General features: G+C 48.2%; 1 protein-coding gene across 1 annotated transcript; it reads right to left on the reverse strand.

The window, feature by feature from the left end:
- Positions 1-307: 307 nt before the first annotated feature.
- LOC124690732 (lysM domain-containing GPI-anchored protein LYP6-like) lies at positions 308-16,570 on the reverse strand. Its single transcript, XM_047224081.1, has 8 exons — positions 16,438-16,570; positions 10,014-10,247; positions 9,099-9,248; positions 2,090-2,983; positions 1,529-1,646; positions 1,273-1,434; positions 1,159-1,190; positions 308-680 (listed from the first exon to the last, which is right to left on the reverse strand). Exons 1-8 carry the CDS (start codon positions 16,568-16,570, stop codon positions 397-399), a joined length of 2,007 nt encoding a protein of 668 aa, XP_047080037.1. The 3' UTR covers positions 308-396.
- Positions 16,571-26,071: the final 9,501 nt, after the last annotated feature.

Here is a 26,071-nt window from a genome sequence, read left to right on the forward strand (position 1 = left end):
AGAAAAGAACTACACCTATGCGTGGCTGCTCGATCTAGAAACAGCTGCAATCTTGATGAGGGATCATCAGAATGAAGTATATATACCTCCTTGAGTGTTGGTTGGCCAATCAATAAAGCGCTCTTCTTTGTTTAGGGAAAGAAAACATCATTCGGTGGTCAGTGCAAAGGTTGCAAAGATATCTTCTTAGAAGCTGTTTGTATCCAGGAAGATCTCATGAAATAAAGTCACAAGGGAAGGGAGGATGCCCCTAGAAAGAACAAGAATGGAGCTGCAAAAACATGACTACCATGATAGTCTCCACTAGCCTACCCAAAAATGAGGCTACTACTACCAGTTTATTGTTAAAACAGATAAACATAACATAAACCACAGAGAATCTTGACATGGTGCAATTCACATATGGAAGTGGAGAAACAGGCACAAAATGAACCCGGATAGGATTTGCCGCGGTTTGCTCGTCAGAGGTGGTGCCTCTGAGACGCTTCCAGCGGGGCCATCTGCTGGAGACATTCTTGGGAGTGTGAAGGACCCTCCTTGCACCGACGAACTCGGCGGGGGTTCCGGCATGTCACCCCCTGCTTCTGCGGGTGCTGGTGCAGATAGCGGAGGGATAGACGTCGAGTACTCATGGTTTACGGTCGTCGGTGGGTCTGTGAGTAGAGGAACTTGGTGTGGTCCTGCGTGGAACGAGCTGTCAGAAAGAACACTTGCTAGGATGATCAAATGAGCTGAGCTATAGTCATAAGTAATCATAAAACATCAATGAATGTCCATTTTTTCATGTGTTTCGGTTTAAAGATCTTGTCAGGAGTGGTGTTGACTAATCTGAACATTGTTCGGAGTTGTGAGTTTTACTGATATTCAGTCAGAAAGTGTGATGTCGGTTGCTACAACAATGCATCTGCATGTAATCACAGTGAATGCGGTAGAAATTGTGAGCGTATGCTGATGCAACAGATATATTAAGGTGGTGCAGTTTGCGCATCGCAGTGCATGCCTGCATGCTTTCAGAGTTTTGTGTCAAATGCATGGGGTGTTCTGGTTCAGAGTGAAAAATGCCTAGTTTGTGGTGCAGAGTCTACAAGGACGGAACGGAATGCTGTCACAGCCCTGGGTCTGAACCTACAGAGGGAATATTACATCAACAGCAGTTACCTGGGCATTTCGGTTGAAGGCCAGTGTTTAGCCTGCAAAGGAAAAGTAAGATTTTAAAATCGTGATGCTAGAAAACTGGGATACACTGAAAAGCATTGGGAACATGGTGCTTACAAAGTTTTAATGGTTCCATTTACAAAACCTCCATAGCTGCAAGAAGAAACGTTGCAGCCTGCACTCGTGGCGTGGGTGCTCGCATTGCCAAGCAACACATTGCTGTTACTACACTGCGTGCTTGGGCATGATCCTGACAATGAAGCTGGTGCGCAATACAAGCTGGTGCAGAACAGAAGAGAGGAATTATGGTCCATAATATATTTTGAGCGGTAATGCTGCTTTGTGTAGCAGAGAAGGTATAAGCTGAATTTACTTGAGATTTCCTGGCCCACAACTACACTGCACACAGTTGCCAGCAGTAAGCGCATAGGTCCCATTTGCCACAAGCAATCCATGGTCTGAAGCAGACTTTGGAAATGAGGATGCACATGCTAGAAACAAAAATATACAGCAACCATCATCAGAAATATATTAGGCAAATGCTCATGTTCAGAAAAGAGCAAGCAGGTTTCAAATCTGCTATGGAGGCGGAGAATTAGCAATCAACAAAAGTAAAGCAGACAAAAACAGAGATCCACCATGATTAATTGAGTACTCTGCATGATAATTTGGTCTCAAAAGATGATTGGTAAGGAATAGGTGAACTCAGGGTGTTCAAATAATTGAGTACTCTGCATGATAATTTGTTACTACACTACATTTCACTCCAACACCAAGTACAAACATTCACATTTATGCCCCGTAGATCAGGCAATAGAGCATGGCAATCCAGTAACCAAGATCAGTAACGCCGTGACTCTTACTGTCTACGGACCATCCTTATAAAATGTGGCTAACAGATAGAAGAAAAGATCAGCAATTCGATAATACTTACCTGGCAATGGGATGGCGAGGATGTCTCCCGGCGCGGCTACGGGGCTGCCCATGGCGTTGACGTTCATGACATCCGTGACGGTGGTCTCGTAGCCTGCTGCGATGGCGGGCACGGTGTCCCCGACCTGCACGACGTAGGAGAGGTACACCGCGGGCAGGTTACTATCGGAGGAGTTGAAGCAGACGCATGGGAGCGGGACGACGAGCGGCTGGCCCGCGTCGAGCGGCGCGTCCGGGTCGGCGTCGGCGAGGCCATTGGCGCCGCGGATCTGGTCGGCGGAGGCGAGGCCCGCGAAGACGACGTCGGCGAGCGTGGCGAGCGTGTCGGCGGGGCGGGCCGCGTAGCGGACGGCGACGGACTTGCGGACGCCGTCGGCGCAGGCGCAGCGGGCGGGCACGCGGAGGAGGAGGCCCGCGGGCAGGATGCGGTGCGCGGCGCCCGGGGCGGCGAAGTCGAGCGCGTTGGCGGCGAGGAGGGACGGGGCGTCGGTGGCGAAGAGCGCGGCCACCTCGGAGACCTTCATGTCGGCGTAGAGCGTGTAGCCCAGGAGCGCCGGGCAGGAGTCGGAGCCCGAGCAGGGCTCGATCGTCGTCTTCGCGCCCGACGGCGACGGCGTCACGATCGCGGCGAGCATCACGGCCGCTGCTGCCACGAAGCCGGACAGCTCCATCGTTCCCGAGATGCTAGCTTGGTGCTTCGCCAGGCCGTGGAGGTCGAGAGTGAAGTGAAGTGTGCAGCGCGTAGTATGTGTAAGCTGTGAGCTGCGCAGGAGGGTGGAGTAATCGATGGGGGCAGGCCTAGTTGTCAGTGGGCGAAACGGGGCGCTGATGCGTCGGTGCTTGGGTCGGTAATGGCGGGAGAGCTTGTTTGCTTTTGGCAGCTCGTCATCGGAATCTGTGCCAAAACCATGGAGGAGGTAAAGGTCCCAGAGAGACGGCCGGAAGGGCTTTCCCGTGGCCACCACTCGGTTGCTTTGCGGTTTGGGTAAATGACCGGTGGGACTAGAATGTGTATCGGACCCACGTGTCGGTGACAGCCGACAGCTTTGGTTCCGTTCCTTCTTCTTTTCAAAAAGAGTAACGGGTAGAGACGACGGTGGCCTGCCGGCGGCAATAGTGCCATAGTTTATCGGCTATGGGCCTTCATTTCTGAGAAACGTAGTGTGCGACTGTGCCATGGGGACATCCAGTTCTCTCAAGAAAGGCCCCAACGGTGGTAATAATTGGCTAGTCTGACCTCACCAAAAGGCCTCTCTAACTCAAGTATGAGATGATTCTAAAAAAAACGCAAGTATGAGAAAGGCCCCATCATTTTCTTGTGTTTGATGTGGTTAGCTAATCGATGGTCAAGTCCTTTTGCCAGGTTATACTTGTGTTTTAGGTTTATTCAAAATTAAACTTTGTAAAGTTTAATCATGTATATATGAAAATATTAGTATCTATAGTATCAAGTGAATATAAATATGAAAATATACGTTGTGACGATTGTAATAATATTTTTAATATTAGAGATATGAATGTTTTTGTATGTATCTGATCAAACTTTAAAAAGTTTAACTGTCACTAAACTCAAAGCCAAGGTTAAGGAAGTACAGTATATTCAAGTGGAGACATAGACTATTCCAGAATTGATGATCAAAACACGTTCAGGCTTCTTTTATAATGGCACTAGCCACCCGTGACTAGTCAACACTTTTTCGACAGTCCCCAAACAATAACAAGGCAAGATTGTATTGCACAAAATACAGAACAGCAGGCTTGCTTATGTGACGAGTTGGTCATGGACTTCATGACCGGGAGGCAATTAGGGCTATCAAAAAAGTTCGGGCTCGACAAACTGTTTGAGTTCGGCTTGTTAAAATCTTGATTCGAGCTCGGCTCGATGTCTTACAAGCCAAACTCAAGCCTAATGTGTAGTTCGTGAGCCATTCGAGCTCGAGCTCGAATAGTTCGGCAATGCTCGGTTAAACACGTGCATGAAATCTGCCCATCCCTAAATTATGTTTTTGTTTTTATGAGCTGGGTCGTGCAGCTTATCTTTGGTGACTTTCCAAAGAAATAGGTCCATGTACTCAAGTAGTACAACTACAATTAAATAGCCCAGCTCATGAGAAGAAATAAAAAAAATGCTAAAAACGAATGTCTAGATCACAATTTGCCTCCTGCGGCTAGACTAAATGGCCCGTGAAACTATTTTGCGAGGCTAGTATGGCCCATCTGTATTACCTATGCAAAGAACACGCGCAATTATAAAAAGGGGACCGGTGAGTAGCTGGGTTGGGCCAGCGTGTGCAGTGGGAAGCGACGTGGGCCTTGAAGGAAAAAAATTGACGATTTTACTATGTTCGACAGGCTCGTGAGCCCTTGTCGAGCCGAGCCCAGGCCAAGCTATAGGCTCGCGAGCCGAGCTTTTGAGCTTCGAAACATAAAACGAGCTCCAGCCGAGCCAACCTGTATTCGCTCGAGCTAGGCTCATTGACAGCCCTAGAGGCAATGCACAGTCCTCCAAACAGTACGAACAACACTATTTTCCGTCACCGCTCATTCCCAATATTTTGCTCTAAACTAGCACATCTAGAATGTTGCTTTTGTTGCTTCTCTCGCTTTGGAAATTAACCAGAGAAACCCTTGCCCAGGTGTGATTTTCTAACCATATGTGAGATTGCAATGTGCATCTTACCAAGCTGTATCTACCCTTTTGAGGTTGTCATAGTTATATATAGGAGAAAAATAACCAAAAGAATAAAACATATGTTTTGAAGGGGGGGTAGGTGAGCATAATTGCATAATCTTCTCACAACAATAAATACGTGATTTCATGAGACACCCATGGTGTTAATCGAAGAAAAAGATGTTCTTTAATACTTTCATGGTACTATCATTATGTTATCAACTAGCATAGTGGCCCTCGCAAATGCGAGGGCGTTGCGTTCCAAGTGCTCGAGAAATATAAAATCAGGTTTCAAAGGTACTCATATGACATGATTGCAATTAATTATGTTTGATATGCACCAAATACATAAGTAAAATATTACTTGTCCTGTCAGTAAAAAGTTATCTCGTCCTCGATGCATTTATACTTACAAAGACCTGTGTGTTAAGTTCTGTTAAGGTACGGCTATGCGGGTTTTTGTATTGCGAAATATAACATTTGAATTTATAAAGATTTGTTTGTTTTATTAGTATGACACTACAAAACTTATTCTCCCATAAAAATAAGAAATTTTCACTCGAGCGGATCACTTTGATTGACAATATTATTGATTTTACGTTTTGCATTCTACTTTAGAGATATAGTTGTATTTTGAATTATAGAGTCTAGTGTTGATTAAAATTTGGCTTGTAGGAAAAACCGTCTGCAGTTTCTAGTTATTGAGATGAAAGATGAAACAACTTCTATGAAATAGGCTATGAGTGTGTTTCTCAAAAGGAACATAAGGATGCATGGAGAATAATGTATGTAAATAATTGAAAATATATACCACATGATTAATTGCATATGCACACATCATGCATTCTATACTCCCTAGTTGCAGACTACGGTCTACAGGTAGCACGCATGCACATATGTAAATACTAAATCAGAACTCTAGAAACCATCCAATTTCCATACTTATCCAAACGTCTAGACTGGATGCATCTAAAAATTAGATGCATTTTCAACAAAGAACTACGCAAAACACGACGTAAAAATTAGATGCATCTAAGAATATTTTTATTACAATATTATATTTTAAAAATAAGAGAAAAGAGAAAAAAATTAAAAGAAGAGGAAGATGGCCCAATCTCACCACATACATAGCTAGCACTCACGGATCGGTGCTGCTAAAAATACAATCGTTGATCGTTTTCCTTTATAGCCGAAGATTCCACTTTGCATCAGCTGGCGTGGAGATTTGCCTGCACCGCTGAAAACTACCGAACCGGGCGTTCCTCCAGGGCCTGGCCCGATACTGCTTTGAGAAGCGGTTCCTGCAACAACGCGGCTCGCCCAGGCAACCAAACGGGCCGAAAATTGTTGGCCCGATTCGAACCAAGGGGATGCGAGCAATCAAACACGCCCATTGTGTTGAGCGGAAAGCGACCTTGCGCTAGTTGTAGTGATGCAAGTTAGGCCAACTTACACAACCAAACACGCGTAAAGAACTATAATTTGGTTTAGTGCCTAGAAGACGGAAGAGGAGTGTCATGATGAATAGTTTTGTTGTGAAGCATGTTTATGATGTATGTGGCGGTAAGAAAGACTTCGTCCCAGAATTTTAAGGGGATCAGGTAGATGCACTACTTTGATACATCCCGTGTCCCTATCGTGTTGTATTTATAGATGGAAGATACAATCACGTGTACAACGTGTATTCCTAGTTCTATACATATAAGAGACATAACTGAATACTACGGTTAACAGCCAAAGTGTTATCGGAAGAAAGTTCAGAAAAAAGTTCAAACAGAAGATGCAAATAGGAGTATTACGGTATAGTTATACACTAATAAGAAATTGATATCTTATGTACAAAATGACTACGTTGCGAAAGGACACATCAAGATATGCAATGATTCACCATCAAAAAGATTTTCCTCAATAGGCACCAGATACGTCTCGCAAGTAGTAGAAGTTAGGCATGGACTACAAGAGGCCAAAAACATTAACTTAGTAGATATCTGTCAGAGAGACCAGTTCCTGATACCGCTCATTGGCTCATGTATTTCAAATCATCCTACATTGTTGGAAAGTTTATCTTCATTGGCTCTGAAAAATATTGGATTGGAAATTCTCCCACAATTATCTCTTTACATCCAAGTATGTATCGAGTTCGCACAAAGGAGGACATATTTATATTTGTGGGAAATAATGATCTACACATATGAGGTGTTATATTTGTAGCTGTACAAAAAGTACCTATGTTTGTTTTTAGCATGATCAACAATGTAGTAGTTGTGCTCTAATGTGATCTCATGATACAAGCAAGTAGGTGGGACATTACATCTTGTCCCTCAGATTTGACAGTAATAAAAAAAAAGCATTGGTTTCAAACCCGTTGAGAGGTTTTCTCCTAGGGTATTCAAGAAGGGTTGATTTTATATTTGCTCGAGACAAAGGACGTGGTTTCTTCACATCCCGGCGCTCTTATTCAATCTTGACATCCGCAAAGTTATTGACTCTGTTAGATGGGACACTACTAGGAAAACAACTAGCCGTAATATTGGAAGCAGTGACGCACCATGTTAGCAGTGGCGCATCACTATCACGTGCGCTACCGCTAGCCCATTACCAGTGGGGAACCTAGTGATGTAGTTCGCCACTACTATGTGTGACCAAGGTTTGACTCATCCCCCACACTTACCAATGGTGCACCACCTATAGGTACGCCAATGTTAGTTGAGGTAGCAGTGGCGCACTTATACGTGGTGAGTCATTGATAAGTGTGGAGCTGGGTTATAGATAGGGTCTAGGGTTACTAGTGGCGCACCACATATAAGTGCGCCACTGCTACACTTCTACCTCGAATAGCAGTGGCGCACCTATACGTGGTGCGTCACTGGTAAATGGTACCCCAAACCCATCCCCTCGGACATCCTTTCCAGCGTTAAACAAATTATATAAATTTCAAAAACTAAAACCACTGAGATGGCCATGTGTATTGTGTTTTACTTGTTAGGAAAATTACTGAACATGAATTTCGACTTTTTTTGCAAAATGGCACCATCTTTCGGTAAAACGATTTTTCTAGTTGCATATGACCTCCAATGAAAAAGTTTTTATATGAAATTGTATCTACCGAAAATTTTACATCTGATTTCGACAATCTTCTTTCGTTACCGATTTTTTAGATTCCTCAAAATAAAAAAAAAATAGGAATATTTGGAAGTGGCGCACGAGACGATCTACTTCTGTTTACCGATTTGTTAGATTCCTGTAAAAATCAGAAAGAATATACGAGTTTTTCAGCTTTTAGAAAAGAAGTCCGGAAAAGGGAAAAGTTAGCAGTGGTGCACCATGTCTTGGTAAATTATAAAAGTGTTGAAAGCAATGCTCGAACTCAAGATCTTTAGGTACACTTTGTAGTCACCTAACCATTTAGCTAGCATGACGCAACATCTTGCTAAATCTCTTAAAGAAAATCTTATCAGCACTATATTGAATGCCTCAAAATTTTGTAAAATACCTTTACAGAATCTAAATAATGTGACAAACTGTGTCTCTAGCTATAATGTAAGGTCACAAACTGCAAGCCTCTTGTCGCGAAGAAAAAGGCAATTCTTCTGACCTGATGGCACCAGGATTGTTTTAACAAAAATCGCCCATTTTGGATATATACCATCGGCTAGATAATAGCTTTTGTATATCGATGGCCATTGATCTCATAGTTGCATGGTGGAGCATGATCTTCCACTAGTGTGCTGAACACCGGAAACCGCTGCGACACGTTGATATCAGTGTATGATCCCGCCATGCCAAAGAAAGAATGCAAAATCCATAGGTCATAACCTGCCACAGCTTCAAGCACCACAGTGCAATATCTATGACGCCCTTTGTATATACCTTGCCAAGGAAACGGGCAGTTCTTCCATGACCAGTGCATACAATCGATGCTTCCAAGCATCCCAGGGAATCCTCTCACTGCATTTTAGGCCATGATCCTTGCAGTCTCTTCTTCATTTGGCCCTCTCAAATAGTATTTTTCAAACTTTCCCACCATAGCTCGGCAAAAATTGTACATGCACCCAATGGAAGTAGACTCACTCATTCGAAGGTAGTCGTCCTGTGTATCGGCAGGTGCTCCGTATGCAAGCATCATCCTATCGGCAGTGCACTTCTAAATCGACGAGAACCCGACAATGGCAACAACGTCGTGCTTCGGGTTGAAGTAGGGTTCGAACTCTCGAACGCCGTGGAGGATATTCAGGAACAAACCCTTGCTCATCATATACCGGCGCCGAAAATTGTCGGCATGTGTTGCTTCATCTACGAAGTAGTCGTTGCTTCGACTTCTTTCTTCCCGCCATTGAACCTCCACGGCGCGACCTCTTCCTCTTCTCCACGTCGGCATCAAGCATGTTTTGGAGGGACGCGATGATCGACAAATGCTCTCGAATGTCGTCGTCGAAGGCTTGCTCTTCCTCCATCATATGGATGATCATCTCGTCGTCGCTATCCTTGTCTGAAGCAAAATAAATGGTTAAAATTCATCCACGGCAGAGAAGGCAACGAACAGCGACCTGTCGCGCCTACTAGACAAGCCGCCGAACACCTTCTGTGCGCGGAGGAGAGGCGGACACATTGGCGAAGCGGCGGCAGCGGAAAGGGTGGCGAGGGAGCCAACCGTGAGGACGGTGTCTGACTCATGAGAGATTGTCCGTCAAGACGGCCGGCAAATCGAGCGGCGGCAGAGGGGTGGAAGGCGCGACGATAAATAAAAGGCGGAAACCAATCGTTCTAGATTTTGTCGCCGACTGATGGGCGTCCGCCTCGCTTCTCGCTCTGTCTGGTGCGCGGAGCGTCCCCTGTGGAGTGGGGACGGGCTTGAGGCGCCGGACACCGTATTAGGCTGCGCCAAATAGAATGAGGCTTTGGGACACGCGACTGAGGTCGAAAAAATGTCTGCCGTGCCCTATTTTTTTTTTAGAAAACGTTTTGGGGAACACGATTGAAGATGCACTTACCCTTCTTTAAAAATCTCGGGGTAAAGGAGTGTAAAATAGTCGTCTTCAACTACTCATGCTGCAAGGTGGTCGGCGGATGCCATGAGCACCCAGAGGCCAGAGTGCAGTAGGAAGATCGTTGAGGTGGACGAGTAGTGACCTGTTTTAATTGCCCAGAGGACGTTTCGGCGTCGCCATGCACCAGGGCTTGCACCCGGGAACGCAAAAAAGGCTTGAGACAACCATCACGCCCTCGCTGCACTTGAACAGGCTGGTCGTGATACTCGCACGGTCACGCTCCCAGATGTTTGACCCGTAGGCTAGCTTTTGGGGTGCATCGCATGGGTGCAGGCCTGCTAGAGCACGCATCCTCAGCGCCGATCCTACGGTTAAACCAGGTACGTACCGCGAGATGGCACAACCGCAGAGGGTATCCCAGATGCCTGGGCAACCAGTAGCTGTGGCGACAAGACTAGACGCGAGGTAGCGGCCGGGTCGCAGGGATTCGAGGACGTGACCTGAAATTATAACATTTTCTTGATAGACGCGTATTCAATTCACTATGGCAGCCGTACGTGCGGTGAGGATGACACGCCAACAAGGGTACGTAGTTGACTTGAGGTTGTCCGTACGTTGAAGGGATGCTCCACAGACCACATGCATGACATGGCCTTTGCTCGTACGCACGGCATGTTGATGTTCAGTCTCTCTGCATGCACCCGATGGAGACTAAATTACTCGAGTTGTGGAAGTGGAAACTATGTACTGTAACAAAGCTACTTCTATAGTTCCATGCACGTTTTTGGTTCGAGCCGTTAAATTAGATCAGGATGAAATAAGCCCAAATACGGTACCGCCGTTGATGGTTATAATGGCAGTGGTACTCCCAGCTCAATACAGATCAAACTTTAGATCTGGCACACTATTGTTTTGGAGAGGCGAAATATTTTTTTTAGTGGGAGGCGACATTTATGTCGATAGCGAGGCACTTGCGGTGATATTTTATTAATCTGAAGACTCGCTGTATCAATTTCTTGGATTCGGTCTTTCGGAGATGCCGGAGGTGCTCATAGAGGCACGATGTGATGCGTCCAGACGGTTAAGTATATGTACGTGTTTGTGAACGTTTATGTCTGTTTGTGTTTTGAAAAAAAAAATACCTACGTGGAGTGTTTTTTCTAGTGTTTCTAGCATGAGGGTATCACATCTCCCCTTGGCCACCGTCACCATCGCCACTGGTTCTTCTACCTGCTGTCGGCCACTACGGCAGCACGAAAGTAGTGGAACCACGGATTGGGTGTCCAGTCTCGTAGGGTCTACGAGTTTTTCGTCTCCGTTGAAGGGACATCAACGGCGATGAGAATAAAGGCATTTCTGCTCGCCCAAGATCGATGTTCAATCCGAGAGGAGCATCGACGCTCTGTAGTTTGGAATTGATCGACATACATTAGATCTAGCGTTATAAGTATTTATCTACGACGGCGATGTTCTATCCAGCTTCAGCGGGTAACTTGACAGTTTTATGCCCCATCTCTATCTGGCTGTTGGGATTATGTCCCGACCCACCTTGGTATTAGCTTCTGCAAGACGGTAGTCTCCCGAGATCGCGGTCTTTGACATCTTTTTGCCCCCGTCGATGAGTTGCCCGCCATTTTTCTAAAAACTACTAGTTTTTTCAATGCTTTCCCTGACACAAGTTTCTCTACGCCAGAGGCCGAGAGGCGGCATCGAGTCGAGGGATGCAGGGAGAAACAAGGTGCTGAACTTTTTAAACACTTGTGTCTTTTTTCCTTGTAAATATGTTTTTATAAGTGTTGGTATATGTGGCCATAGGCATTTATTTTTCCGCGAAAATAATTAGGCCCGGCTGACATGTTGGAAGGTCCTAGAAAGGCAAACAAATCTGCTGCCAGCTTAATGTCTTCTGCAAGGAAATGTCTCTGATCGTTTAAGCTGTTCAGTAATGGAAATTGTCGAACATCCTAGTTGAGAAAGTGCTTGATCAAAGCAACCTGTCGCTTCCTCCAATTGACAACACACTGCTGAACTGTTATTAAAAAAAAAGGCACACTGCTGCATTTTGTTTTGTTATTTCTTCTTCAGATTTGAACGGCGGTGTTGGAGGTTTGGACAGGCCGGGGGGACAAGCTAGGTATGGGGTGGCACGGGTGCATGCGCAGCTAGCGCTGCCTGCATGAGACGCGGGCGTGCGTCGCGTCGGAGCGGCAGAATGCCCATCAGATCATGCCGATTGACCCGACTCGTCTGCGTGCGTGCATGCAACGCGGGCGGGGCTAGGCCACTGTTCCGTGATGTGCATGCTACGAGTACGTTGTTTGGATGCCGGCCTCTTTGCTCGTGACTACTCCCATCCATACAGATATAAAGTATCCATCCTCCCAGCACTATAGTAGTCAGTGTACTGCACGCACAACCTCGAGACACCGAGCCTCAACCCCTGGATGCACCGGTCGGTGAAATATAACTGGCCATAGTAGCCGTGGAATATGCAACTATGCATAGCGGAAGAGACCGGTGTCGTCCATTTGCTTCAAACAAAAATAAACCTTCCAACTTATTTTTTTTTTCGAAACGGAGGCAAAAGCTTTGCCTCATTCTATTAATTAAGAAGAAAGTGCCCAATTTTTAGGAGAAAATCGGGCGAAAACCAACAACACACACTTAGCACCCCGGCCAACCTGGCTACCCACACAAAGCACAGACGCCATCGAGGAGAAAGACCATCGTTGAGGATGTCATCGAGCGTCATCGTCGTCACTCCTCCACGAGACAGCGATTCCGACTTCACCTTAGACAGCCGCCACCGAGACCCTCGCCGCAAACGACATCGGAACCCAAGTGAGCCTATGCCAAAAAGTCGACCCCCAAGCACGTCGAGGAGGAGGCAGCTCCGACTTCAACCGTGACCATCATAGGAGAAGTTGCATGCCTTGCACCGACGCAAGCACCAATCAAGTGGCATCGTTGCCACAAGTCGCCTCGCAGCTCCGACTTCACCATCACGGCAGGGGTGACAAAGGACATGCCGCAACTCCGATCCGCTCACCATTGTCATCGTCGCCACGCAACCCATGACGCCAACACCATCCAACTTCCACGGGTCCCTCCGACCTAAGCAACTCCAAATCGATGCCCTCAAGAGGGAAGACGACACAAGAGTGCCGCCATCGACCGATCACGGTGGATATAGGGATTTCCCCGGAGCATACCCAGACAGGAAGCCATAACGTCACCTCGGCGATGCCTTCAAGAAGGGAGCGGCGCCCAAAGCCGCCGCCATCGCCGGCCTTGGCCTGCTGCCGGCCGGCCAACAACCGAGACAAGACGTTAGCCCGGGACTTGTTGCGCCATCCTGCTTCGTGCCCAAGACCGGACCACCTTGCCCACCAACACCTCGCCGCTGCCCGGGGCCGCCGCCCCCGGAACTCCACCAGCACCAAGCCACTGCACCATTGCAGCACCACCACGGCCAGGCCTCCCGCGCCAGCCAGCCGCGACGCCCAGGCCACACACGCCCGGATCCGGCCCGCAGGGCCCAGATCGGGCCCGTCGGCGCCCCACCACCCCCAGCGCCGCCACCCCCGCACGGCCTCGCGCCACCACCTTCCCCAGCACCGGCCGCCAGCAGCCACGCAGCGCCCGCAACGTCCACTGCCCGACCGGCCCAGGCCAAGCCCAGATCGGGCCCGCCGAGCCGCCGCCAGCAGTCACGCACCAGGCCGCAGCAGACTCCCTCCGCAGCGACCATCAGCTCCTCCGGCCGGTGCGCCGCAACCTCCCGCCGCCAAGCCCCAAGCTGCATCCGGCCACCGCGGCTTCCCCAAACCGCGAGCGAGCCCCTCCGCCGGCCGGAGAAAACAGGTCCTGCCGCCTTCAAGCAATCTGAATCTTAAAACTTCACACTTCATGCAAGCCGAAAATCCTAGTGTTTTTATCGACACGTGGGTAGCTAAGTTTTTTTTTTATAAAATCCGTCCTCACATCGCAAGCCATCTTCCACCCCACCCCGCTTACCGTACCTCCCGGTTGTCTTCACAACATGAACAAGATGGAGCATTCTTTCTTGTGGGATGGCACTAGCAAGGTTATTGGAGACAAATGTAAGATAACTTGGTAGTCGGTTTCCAGCCTACCAACCTTGAGGGTCTTGGAACTCTTCACCTTGAGAAGTTTGGCGGCACAATAGGATTGAGTTGGCCTTAGTTCCAGTGGACATAACAAAAAATGCTTTGGATGGGGATGGGCAACCCTTGTGATGAGGTTGACATGTCGCTCCTTTATGCTTCCACTAGCATCACCCTTGGAAATGGCAATATTGTGCCTTTATGGACATCACCGTCCCTAAACGGGAGAATGCCCAAGGACATGCATAGCGCCGCTCATTTTCGAGGCTTGTACAAAAAAACAATGGAGCCTTTCCTGGGCCATTAGAGAGAATGCTTGGATCTCAAGATTAAGGTGGACGGAGACTTTAACTATCCCGCGTATCCATCGATACGTCTCGTTGCGAAACGATATAAGCAATGTGCATCTTCATGAGGATGAGGAAGACACAATAGTATGGAACCTAACATAAAACGGGGAATGCTCTCCATCCTCGTCGTACAAAACAAAATTATTTGGGTCAACTCTCACAAGCATGAACGAGTCGGTTTGCAAGCCTTTGGGCACATCCTAAAATAAAGTGGATTCGCTCACCTTTTTGTTCATTGCCGTTATTCCAAGAGAGCATGGGGGATGGTGAAGGAGTAAATTGGGCTCCCATTCATAGAGATGTCCAATTGGGCACCTCAGCTTTCCATCAAGGATTGGTTGATGGTTATGTCCAAAAGAACCATGCCCAAGCTTGAAGCCATATGCATTCTATCACCATGCTTATTTGTTAGATAATTTGAAACTAAGTGTAAAGCGAGAGTCTTCCGCAACAAATTCGTGCCGTTGACCATCCTTCTTTCATCTTTGAAGAGAGAAGCAAATCTTTGGATCACTGCGGGTGCTAAAAAAATGAGTGTTATAATTTTGGGAGAGTAATATCTTTTGTTGAACCTTTTATTTGTAGGTTTTGCTAATTCACATCGACTCAGACACCATTGGTTTCGCGCTAGCTGAGTTGCAACGCATGTTGCAATTAAGATTTTTTTTCGGCTGCACAAGAGGTTGCAACTGATATTTTACTACCTACACTATGGTTTGAAAGTGAGAAAAATAAATGAGATCGTTAAATTGCTTTAATATTCATGTAAGTTTGGAGTTGCAACAAGTTACAACTAAAATTTGAAGAACTAAATTAGTTCTCGGTCGACTTAGAATTAGTCAATTTCTTTATTTATCATGTAAAATAACTCTCTTCTCCTTATTTAATGAAACGAGGCCAATATTTTGCCCACCCTTCTAAAAAAAATCCTAGTGCTACATGTACCACCGGTGCAGTACAACTGAACGAGCTAGGTAGACCATGAGTGGTATGTAGCTGCCACTGCCATAGAATTAGTGAATTTAGCTAACGTACGTAGGAAGGCGCATTGCATTCAGCAATACGAGCATAGGCATTGCACAGCGTGTACTTGATCCAAAGTGCCCTTACGTACCATGCATCAGGGTTATCTCCAACGAAGCGACGTAAATAGACGCTGAGCGACCGTTTGTGTCCGCGCGTGTCGAAAATGCGCCTGGTACCGCTTCGGTGGTACGACGCATAATGACTGGGCCGTCCGCAGCGATGCAAAAAAGCGGCCAAAAACTGCGGCAGGTTTGCGTCTCTGCGGACACAGCGGTCGGCCGCCCGGTCCTCGCACGGGCCCGCATGGCGGAGGAACATATGCTTCGTCTTCCGCAACATAACTTACGGTCAGATTTTCAGGGCCGCGTTAATGGCTCCTCGGTTTCCGCGAGTGTACGCTGTGGAAGGATATTGAAGGCGAGATGACGTCTGAGCCTCTTAAAGTTTCGCTGTCGGCCCCCATTTCCCCGACCACACCATTGTCAGAGTCCACCCTATCCACCCGACCGACGCCATGGGGAAAAAATGTTGGCCGTTCTACAAGACCAAGAACGACCACGAGGCTAGCGGCTCGCGGTCCGGCAAGAAGCCGCGGGTCGAGCGGTACGTCCGCATCGAGTTCGCCGCCGCCTCTCGGAGGAAAACCGACCGGTGCCATGGCAGGACGCAAACCTGCCTAGAGGATGCTGGTACCTCAACTCCAGGCGTGCGCCAGCCCCCCCGTGCCACGCGAGGGCCGAGAGCGTCGTGACGAGGTGTGCCGCCGGAGCGATCTTGTCGGTCGATCTCCGACAAGATCTTTGTACGCGCTGAACTCCTACAACTGGATCTCGTTTGGGACGTGGGATTTCGACGCGCGCCGCCGAGCTGGATAACTCGGTGACCTCGACTACTTCGACCGCGAGATCGCCGCGGAAGAAGAGGAGAACGACGACGAGGACGAGGATGAGCACGAGGAGGTGGAGTGCACAGACAACGACCACGACGCCGGCGGGGCGGCGTGGGATCCCGTGACCCAGCCGCCAGACATTAGCGAGGACGAGGCCATTGCCATGGCACTGGCCAATAGCGAGCTCGATGAGCTCAATGAGCTCGCTATGTGGGACGGGCTCGCAATCCAACTCCGCGAGTCGGCGCTCGCGCAGGGGAGGCCGACGACTCCTCCGGCCACGCCGACGCGTACCAACGATCGCGCGGTGGCTGCTGCTCCGGCCTGGAATCCGTGGCCACCTTCACCACAGCTTCATGTGCCACCGACGGCCTGGCCGCAGATGCCGCAGCCTGCCCTTCCTCCTCCATCGCCGGCGTACTAGCTTCCATGGCCGATGCCGGAGTTCATCGACCTCGTCACCGACGAGGAGCAGTAGCCGTTAGCTAGGTTTTACGAGGCCTTTTTAAAGTCTTTTTATGTTTTTTTATTAATGTAAATTTATGGCTTTTATTAAAAGAGAAAAAAATAGGCATCGTGTCGCTGGAGCCACCTCCGACGCAAACGAACGCGCGTTCAATTTCGACTATTTCGGCGCCGTCCAAAATGTGTCGCCCCGCTAGAGATGACTTAGGGGAAGAAGGAAGTCGTACGGGTATTGAAATCAGTGACGCGAAGCACGGCCCATTGTACGTAGTACCTGCGGTAGTACTCAGAGACCTCGAAGGGAAACTTAGCACAAAGCTACCTAGCTAGCAATAATGTCCGTAATGTTGAAATATATAGCCTAGCTATTTTCATTTGTTAAATTTTATTTTCACTTGAGTTGGCTAGCGTATCCGTTTAATATGGTATGGACCTACTAGTAAGTTTCTAAATGTGGTCAAGATCTAGGTCAAGAATGTGTGTTTGGTGTCAACTCAAATAAAAATTTGAACTATTAAAAACGGTTAGGTTGTATATATATTTCAACAGCCCCCCTCACTTTGAGGATGGTAATACGATAGATCGTAGACGTGGGATTGATGAAACGCCACAAGCATTTTATATTAAATAGTGTGTTACGTGGTCGTGAACTTGAGACCAGGTAGTACAGTTGAAATTAACCAAGAGAGATGTATCTACAAGGTCCGAGACATAGCATGCTTGAACACGCAGTCAAACACAGGCACCCGTACTGGTGTCTGGTGTGAAACGCACCGACACACGTAACAGTGTCGCATTTTGTGGATCCCGTTCTTTCAGCCGGTCAAGCCGTCACACCACCAACACCAAGGTAAAACGTACAAGCAAATGTTTACTCCCGGCCATTCCGGAGATACTGCGAGATCCATATACAGTGAGTAATGTACTGCACCTAGCAGATGTACGTTAGTAATTGGCATGTGTACAGAACACCGTAGTACAGTACACGTACGTACGTACATCAATCGGTCAATGCATTGAAAGCAAGCGGAAATCAAGCAACATTACAGCAAAGACGATTTTGCCGTAACATATTGTTTTTCCCCCGAAGGGCCGAACGGAAAGATAGGAGGCGGAAAGGGGCGTCCGCGGGGAGCGATTCAAATTTTGAATCCTCCTCGCCGGAGCGCCCGGTGGTGAGGCCGGCGGCGAGCCCGACAAGGAGGATGGTCGCGACAAGGAGGCGGGCGACCGCGGCGGCGGTGACGGAGGCACCGGTGGGGGAAGCCCCTAGCAGGGCTGTCGCGTCGCCGGTGCGGCCCTTGGGGAAGGGTCCGGGGTCGGGATCTGGCGATTCCGATGGCGTCTCGCGGGCGTCCGCGGTGGAGGCTTCTGCGGCACAGGATGGGGAAGTCCGTCGTGGTGCAGAAGCGTGGCCGGTGCCGCCCCTAGGGAAGGGGTCGCGCCAGGAAGGGGTGTGGGACGTTGGTGCGCTTGACGCCGGCAACTTTGAGTCGGAGGACAGCGACGATTGGGAAACGGTGTCGGCTTCCTCGAGCGGAAAGGGCGAGGTGGTTTGCCAGGCGCGGCGGCCATCCTCGTCGGTAACCCTGGGAGGGTTTATTGCTCGGGCGGAGGAGCTGGGGGGCTCCCTTCGCCATCGTCGGCGTGCGGCTATTGCCCCTGGGGAAAAAGGTGCTGGCTTCAGTCGCGCCGTGCCTCGTTTCACTCGCCTGGGCGACGCGGGCTGGCAGGCTGCTAGCTCTACAAGGCAGAAGCGCGCTGGGAGTGCTCCGTCGGGGTGGGGGTGCTCGTCTTTCTCGACGCCGGTGGTGCAGACGGCGGCGTCGCAGGTCGCGCGGGAGGTGGCCGCTGGGGAAGACGGCAGCAACCCTAGGGAGACCCCGGGGAGGGGCGGCCTGGGCCTGGGGTGGGCCGCGTCGCCTGCTCTTGGGCCCCTGGTGAGTTTTCCGTCGGGTCTGGAGGGCCCGCCGCTTTGTCCAGATCTGGCTAGTGAGGGGACTCTTATCACTCCCGGGCCTGGCCCATGTAAGCGCTGGAGGTTTAGGTGGCTTTGGATGCCAGCCGGGTGCTCATCCCCATCTTTAGGGTTCCCTGCTCGTCACAGTGAGGTGAGACAGCGGTTGTGCGATCCCTCCGCGCCGCCACACAAGCTCCTCCGTCCAGTCCGAACCCCGCCACCGCTCGACCGCTCCTTTGCGGAGGTGCTCTTGGCCGGTGGGGATGATGGGCGGAAGTACCGCTTCGTTGCGGGAGGGCGCAAGGACGGGGGCTCCGGTGGCCGCTGGCAGGTGGGTGGCGACCGCCGGGAGGGTGCGGGCGCCTCCAACTGGCCGTCGAGGGGAAAGGGCTTCCACCTCCAGAAGATGGGCCATGCCATCACAGGTGGTGGGTTCTACAACATCGATGTCGAGCCGCTCAAGGGAGGTAAGCGGGCGGGGGAAGTGTTTGCTGCTGTCATCAAGTTCCTGTCTGCACCGCTCTCGGAGGAACAACTCGCTGCTGAGCTAAAGCACCTGGTTGATGACATGTGGGATTGGCAGGTGCGGAGGCTGTCGGAGTCAGAGTTCTCCGTCATCTTCCCCACACGTCAGACTCTTCGCTTGAGCACGGGGAGTGGCAAGCTTTTCTTACCTCTCAACAAGATAGATACGGAGATTAGGGAGGCTTTCAACGCTCCAAAGCCATACCTTGTTCTACCGTCGACTTGGGTTCGTCTTACCGGCGTCCCAGAGGACCTGATGGAACGGGAGAGACTTATGGTGGCCTTTGGGATGGTGGGCAGGGCAATTGACGTTGACGATCTATCTATCTTGAAGAGAGGGACTGAGCCGATTCGGATACGATTCCAGTGCCGGTACCCTGAGCGCATCAAGGGCTCGGTCCAAGTCTTTGTCAATGGTGAAGGCTTCACTGTTGGCGTGCAGGCGGAACGTGGCCCGTGGGATGGGATTGGGGGAGGGGCAGGGGACCCGCCACCACCACCAGCCCGCGATGACAACCAATATGGCTCCAATCTCGGAGTGGACATGGGGCCCCTCCCGATGATACTTGACAAGGCCGAACAAGGCAAGATGAAGGAGTTGGAGCTGCTCTCACTCAAAGCAGGGGCGATGGTGCCGGAGCTGAGGGCGGGAGCGCCGTCGGGGTCTGTGGACCCTATCTCGCAGGTCACTGACCCTCTACCCTCATGGGTGACTGACAGCCAAGTCGTGGACTTGCCACCGGCGTCGCTCGCCAATTCTGGTGTGTAGGAGGGGCAGTCGAGCGAGCTTGGGCTTATGGAGGACGAGTCTATCTCGGTGGACATCACCGTGGTGCAGCCAAGGGAGGACCTGCAGAAGGCGCTGAAGGAGACATCTCCGGTGGCCCAGGGCCGCCGCACAAAGACCATCGAGTACGCCAGGAGGAAGAAGAAGGCTGCGTCTATGATGCCAACCCGCAAGAGCGCAAGGTTCACCGGTGTGCAGGCAAGCACACCGATTCTGGAGAGGGCCATGAGGCGGGCGGAGGAGAAGGACATGGACGGCGTCTCCACCAGGAACGACGATGCGGTGACCCAGCATACCACTGCATGTTGTAGTATACAAGTCGTTGATATGATCTTTGCGAAGGGACTTCTTCACAATTTGCCATATCCCTCAGAGTGGTACAACAGAAACATTGCAGGTCATAACACTCCATACTTTATTACAAACATTGTCTTAACAAGTTGGTACTCTCATAGGTCCTATGAGAACACCCTAAGATACTACTTAAGTATGATTACAACTCATAACAATATAAAAGAGAGCTCAACAACTTATTTAGGTAAGTTCTACGTTGCTCGGCTCTATGATACTAAGGTATGTCACTACTCCTCCACCTCCGTGTCATCGGAGTCCGTAGACTATCCCATAGTCTACACCTTCCACTCCGCCGGTAAGATCGGAGTTCTTCGTATACCAGCTCGTAGCTTCCCTCCGGTGCTCCATCGTTGATGGCATCCACTTCCGGATCACGAGTCTAGCAAGGGTGTCGAAAGAAAGTGAGTACGGAGGTACTCAGCAAGTTCTAAAAGAATAAAAAGGTGTTTGATGCACTAGCTACGACCATTGATCGGAAATCGCAGGTCAATGCATGTTTTGAAAACATTTCTTCAAAAGGTTGCTTTTATTATGAAAACTATGCCCGTCGGTCTTCACGGAGTTGACCGAACTTCGTGGAGTTCCTTTCCTGCCGCGTTCGCAGTTCCCTTCCCGGAACAAGGAGTGACGACCACAATTTGATACACTCTGCAGAGGTGCGTTACTTTTCCCACAAGAGATCTTACCCTTTTTGCCATCCGCGAGGACTTGCCCCCGTTCACACTTCCTTTGGTGTGAGGCCGGGTATAAGGATCCAAGCCCACACCACCTTCTCCACGACCTCGCAGACCCACCCTTTTGTAAGTTTGTCCTCTCCTATATCTATGGGTAGACCGACACGGGCTCTGGTTCTCACCTTTACCAATAAGGTAGACCGTTCCGAACAATTATGATGCCCTGCCCTATACACCATAGATAGACCGATCCGGACAACCCTTACAATCCTTCATAGACCAATAATAAGTCTACCCTCTCCCGTATCTAATGGTAGACCGTGCGGGACCACATGTCCCCACCTTTACCAAAGATAGACCGATACGGGCAACCCCTATTACCAGGTCCGTTGGCATGCGAGAGGGAAAAGATATAGCTGGCTTCCCCAGAGCCATTATAGATCTTATGGTCAACGCGATATGTACGGCGCTAGAATCATCTGGACGGCATTGGTAATTTAATCCTAGGGTGATATAACCCATTGCAATGGAACCTCCACCATATCAACACATACCATGGTTCCATTGCCGGCCACATAGTCATATTCATAGTTGGAAAATAACATTTCATTTGCAATGCAGGAATGATAAGTATATAGCTTTGCATCAAAGTAGTAGAAAATAATCAAGTTGACATGAGCAAGGGTGAACTTGCCTGTGGACTGCGAGATAGTGCAGTTCAATGCAGTTGATGGAACCTGGACCTCGGGTTCTGTAAGAAGCATCATTGTCCGGTAAGGACAATGTTATAAAAATCCGAATAATGCAATCATGGATGTATTATTTTATGTTGAATCCCTTTACCCCATTGAATTATTACAATTTAGGGTTGTATTTAAGATTTATGTCTTTGACGGTAATTTACAATTGATTTAAAAGTATTAATCATTGTAATTCACACAAAGTACAACAATTCAAAGTAACATGAGTTTGCTTGGTAATTACCTTAGTCATTCCAAAATAATTTGAAATTATAGAGTTACCTCTATAGTTTTTGGAATAAAAGGGAATATAGTAGTTTTTCTGGAAAAATTCTCTGGTTCAAAAGAGATGACTTGGAATAATAGAATCTCATTTTGAAATGTTTGAAAATAAGTTTTTGAACTTATTTGAGATTTTTCCTTGAATTTTAAATACAAGGAAATAATAATTGAAAATTCTAATTGATTATTTAAATTCCGAAAATTCATGATTTTGAATTTGTTTCATAAATTCCATTTCATATTTTATTCTGGTTAAGATTTATTTTTCATTCATAAATCCAATTTTTATTGGATTTTTAGAGTTGTTTATGATTTATTAAAATTTGGTAAAGTTTTGATCTTTTATTAATTAGGAAAAGACCAAAATACCCCTTGGACTCATATTGGGCCCAGCCCAATAGACTAACCCAGGGACGGCCCAATAAGGCTGGCCCCCTTTTGGGTTCGGTGGCGCCGAAGCGGCCCACCTCACTCACTCTCACTCGGCCCTCTCACTCGCTCGTCTAACCCTAAGCTGTACGGCGACTCCCGTGGCGATGGCGTCGCCGCCATGGCCGCCGCCCTGCTCCGGCCATCGCCGGCCTTCTCCGCCGTAGCCACCACCCGATCCACGAACCGCCGTGAGCGGATCTATCGATCTGTCCGAGCGGTTTCTCCCTTCTCGTCCTCTTCGGCGAATCGCCTCCGATGCGGATCTCGTGGAGAATCGCCTCGACGAACTCCGGCGAGATCTCGCCCTCGCCGACGATGAGTACGTGCACGGGGTTGACTCGGCGCGGGTGCTGCTTGCGTATTCGTGCCGTCGCCTCGAGTGCTGCTACGGTGGTGCTTGGTTCGTGTCCGGGTTCGCCGGCGTAACGTCGGCGCCTACCCTGGATTTGCGGCTGTTAGGGCCGCGCGAGCACCTGCCTCGCCATGCCCTAGCCTCTGCTTCCGGGCGCAAGTAAGTGTTGTCTCACCTCTACCTCTTACGTGCGCCTCCCATGCTTCCGTTCTCCTTCCTCCTCCTGTTCTGCTGCCCTCCGGTGATCTCGTGATCACACGAGCCATGCTATTCCTATGCAATTTGCACTGTGCTTCGTTAGTTGTAAGTTCATGGCCCAATTACCATTTCTTGAGTACTTGGCACATGCTTGCTTTGCTTGCTTGTTCATGCTTGTGCTTGCTTCTCTGCTGTTCCTAGCATGTTCTACACTTGCTATACTCTACTGTGCTTGCTCAAGAGCTAACTATGCCATGCTATGCTTGTCTAGGTGTACTTGTGTTGCATACGTGACACTTGTGTGTGTGCTAGTGGTGTACGTGATATGCTTCGGTGCTACCTTTGCAAGCCAATGATCCATTGGATCATTCCTTGCTTGTTGGCTAACCTCCCTGTGTAACTTGGCTTGCTATAATTGCTCCATTCGATCAATTGGTCGACGGTGATTGTTTCTTGGCTAATACTGTGGCTCTACGAATCACTTGGTTGGTGATGTCGATGCTCAAGCATCACTGTGTCTGTTGCTTACTTGTCTTGTTGCTCATCTTAGCTATCTAGACTTGCTCTAGTGGCTATAAATTAAATTGTGTTGCTTAACGGTATGCTACTTGTCATGCTTAGCATGAATGCGTGATAAATTCATGCTTGAATTACTTAAATTCGATGAAGCTGCTTATGCGGTGATGATTTAAATGACTTGCTTGTATATGAATTTGTTGTTCATGATTCTTTTACAAGCAATTAGAGTCCGAATCCATTTACGGATAGTGATGTGATCTATTTGACTTGCTCTTATTTGGTGCTAAGTGTGATGTGACCTCGGTAGCCTTGCTGCGGCGGTTGCTCACCTGGTTGGTTGGATCTTGTTGGCTACTCAACTTTGCTTGCATATTAGGGGATCATAGTAAGTATGAATGCCAATATGCTTGCACTGTGAAGAAATCTAGGGTTTACGATGGTTATGTGCCTAGGATTTTACGTGTAGTCTATACTAGTTGCTATTCATTGCAATACATCTACTGGTGCTATACGTGCATCGGATCTTGCTTACGTGCACAAGATGCGTATCTGGATGGTTTCTATTTTGGTAGCTTTTTAGACTAGCGGTGATCCTTGGTGAAAACCAAGTGATGATCTACCCATATGAGCATCTGCTCATTCCCCGCTTATTTCATGCATATATGATGGATCAAATCCATTGGATACTGTCCGGGAACTTGGTATACCTTGTTCCGGCTCCTAGTATGAAATATTTGGTTGATGTAGACTTGGGGTTTACGTTCACGGCCCTTCACCTCCAGTTACGGTTGATCTTCTCGGGTCACCATGATTCCTGGTGGCTAAGTTGGTTGTGTTGGTTTCTGTTCTTGGTTATGAACTGGATGAACTGTGCTTGTTCTTGCTTCACCCTTACCTGGTGATCTTATCTGATCGACTGTGCACTGGTTCTAGGGTTTGTGTGCTATTTATATGGTCTCTACTTCTTCCCTGGCCATGACACACAAGGCCTGGTTACTTTGTGACTCATCCCTTGCATTGCCTTGCTGTTGCTTGGTTAGCAGCAGCCTTCATATGTGGAAACTTGAGCCCCTTGTGGCACTGCTCGGTGTTGAGTACTGCCTATTCCTATCTTGTCGCTGTCCGGGCTTTGGACAAGCACAAGTGTCTTGTATGACAGTTTCATCGTCCAAAGCTGAACTTTGTGATATTTACGCTAGCTTGTCTAAGCTGAATCTTGCTAACACTTGTATTCTTGCTAGTACCTGTTATTTGATTTGCAGGTTTGAAGGTGAATATGACCGAGAAGATCATCCTCAAGATACTTAGTTTAGGTTTAGTTTAGAATTAAACTTGTAATTTTCCTTTTCTTTTATTACGTTCATTATATCTCAATTCTTGTATCAAGAATATTGTAAAGACTTTGTAATTGTGTTGTACATCAATAAAGCTCAAGTTTTTGGTTTATGAGCTTTTGTATTATGTAATGTGTATATTCTTGATTAAATATTGTATTTGATATTTACTTTGAAATTCAAAATGATTTGAATTTGTATCTTGTGTTTGAATTTTAAATTCATTGTTTATATTGTGTGATGTTTATATTTAAATGTTTAACACTTAGCAAATGCAAACATTCCCCAAAGTAACTAGTTACAAAAGAGATCATGTCGAAATTTCCCTAACTCACATTGCCTAACCCTAGATGCAAAATGAGAGAGAACCTCGATCCCTCTTAGGTTTAGTTGCAATAAGGCGCGAAAATTTCCCCGTTTTGCGATGAAATGCACATCCCATTTCTAAATCTACCCTTCGTTGTTCCTATGTTCGGGTTATTACAGCCTCTCCCCTTAACGAAACTTCGTCCCGAAGTTAAGATTGAGTACTCGAACATCTCGGGGTAAGACTTCCGAGTTCTTCTTCTGTCTCCCAAGTAGCTTCTCGCTCGGGATGATGTTGCCATTGCACTTTACAGTATTTGATTGCCCTTGTTTCTTAACTTCTTCCATTGAACTTCTAAGATCTTTTCGAGGCCTTTCCACATAAGTTAGGTCAGATTGCAATTCTATTTCTTCATATGTGATAGGATCATCCGGTGCCTTCAAACATTTTCTGAGTTGGGATACATGAAATACGTTATGAACTTGACTTAATTGTGCCGGTAACTCCAACTCAAATGCTGTTCCTCGATTCTGACTGAGTATCTTAAATGGTCCTATATATCGAGGGCTTAACTTTCCTTTCACTCCGAACCTCTTAAGTCCTTTCATTGGGCTAACCTTCAGATAAACCATGTCTCCCACTTTCGGTTCCCAATCTCTTCTCTTTAAGTCGGCGTAACTCTTCGACGACTACGAGCTATTTTGAGTCTATCCCCGATTACCTCGATGACGTCTTGTCTCTCCTTGATGTAATCCGGTGTAAACTCCTTGTTTTCTCCGGTTTCAAACCAACAAATTGGTGATCTACACTTCCTTCCGTACAATGCCTCGTACGGTGCCATCTGAATACTACTCTGATAACTATTGTTATATGAGAACTCCGCTAAAGGTAAATGATCCTCCCACGAACCTCCAAAGTTCAGAGCACAAGCTCTAAGCATGTCCTCAAGTATCTGATTGGTTCTTTCGGTTTGTCCTCCGGTTTGTGGATGATATGCTGTCTC

Source organism: Lolium rigidum, chromosome 2, assembly GCF_022539505.1.
Source record: "Lolium rigidum isolate FL_2022 chromosome 2, APGP_CSIRO_Lrig_0.1, whole genome shotgun sequence".
Taxonomy (NCBI): Eukaryota; Viridiplantae; Streptophyta; class Magnoliopsida; order Poales; family Poaceae; genus Lolium; species Lolium rigidum.

Coding starts and splice junctions, on each gene's coding strand:
- LOC124690732 (XM_047224081.1), bottom strand. CDS start 16,570: ATGGAAGCTAGTACGCCGGCGATGGAGGAGGAAGGGCAGGCTGCGGCA. Junction 9,249..10,013: donor CTGGGAGCGTGACCGTGCGA/GTATCACGACCA, acceptor ATTTTGCTTCAG/ACAAGGATAGCGACGACGAG. Junction 1,435..1,528: donor TGTGGGCCAGGAAATCTCAA/GTAAATTCAGCT, acceptor GTTCTGCACCAG/CTTGTATTGCGCACCAGCTT.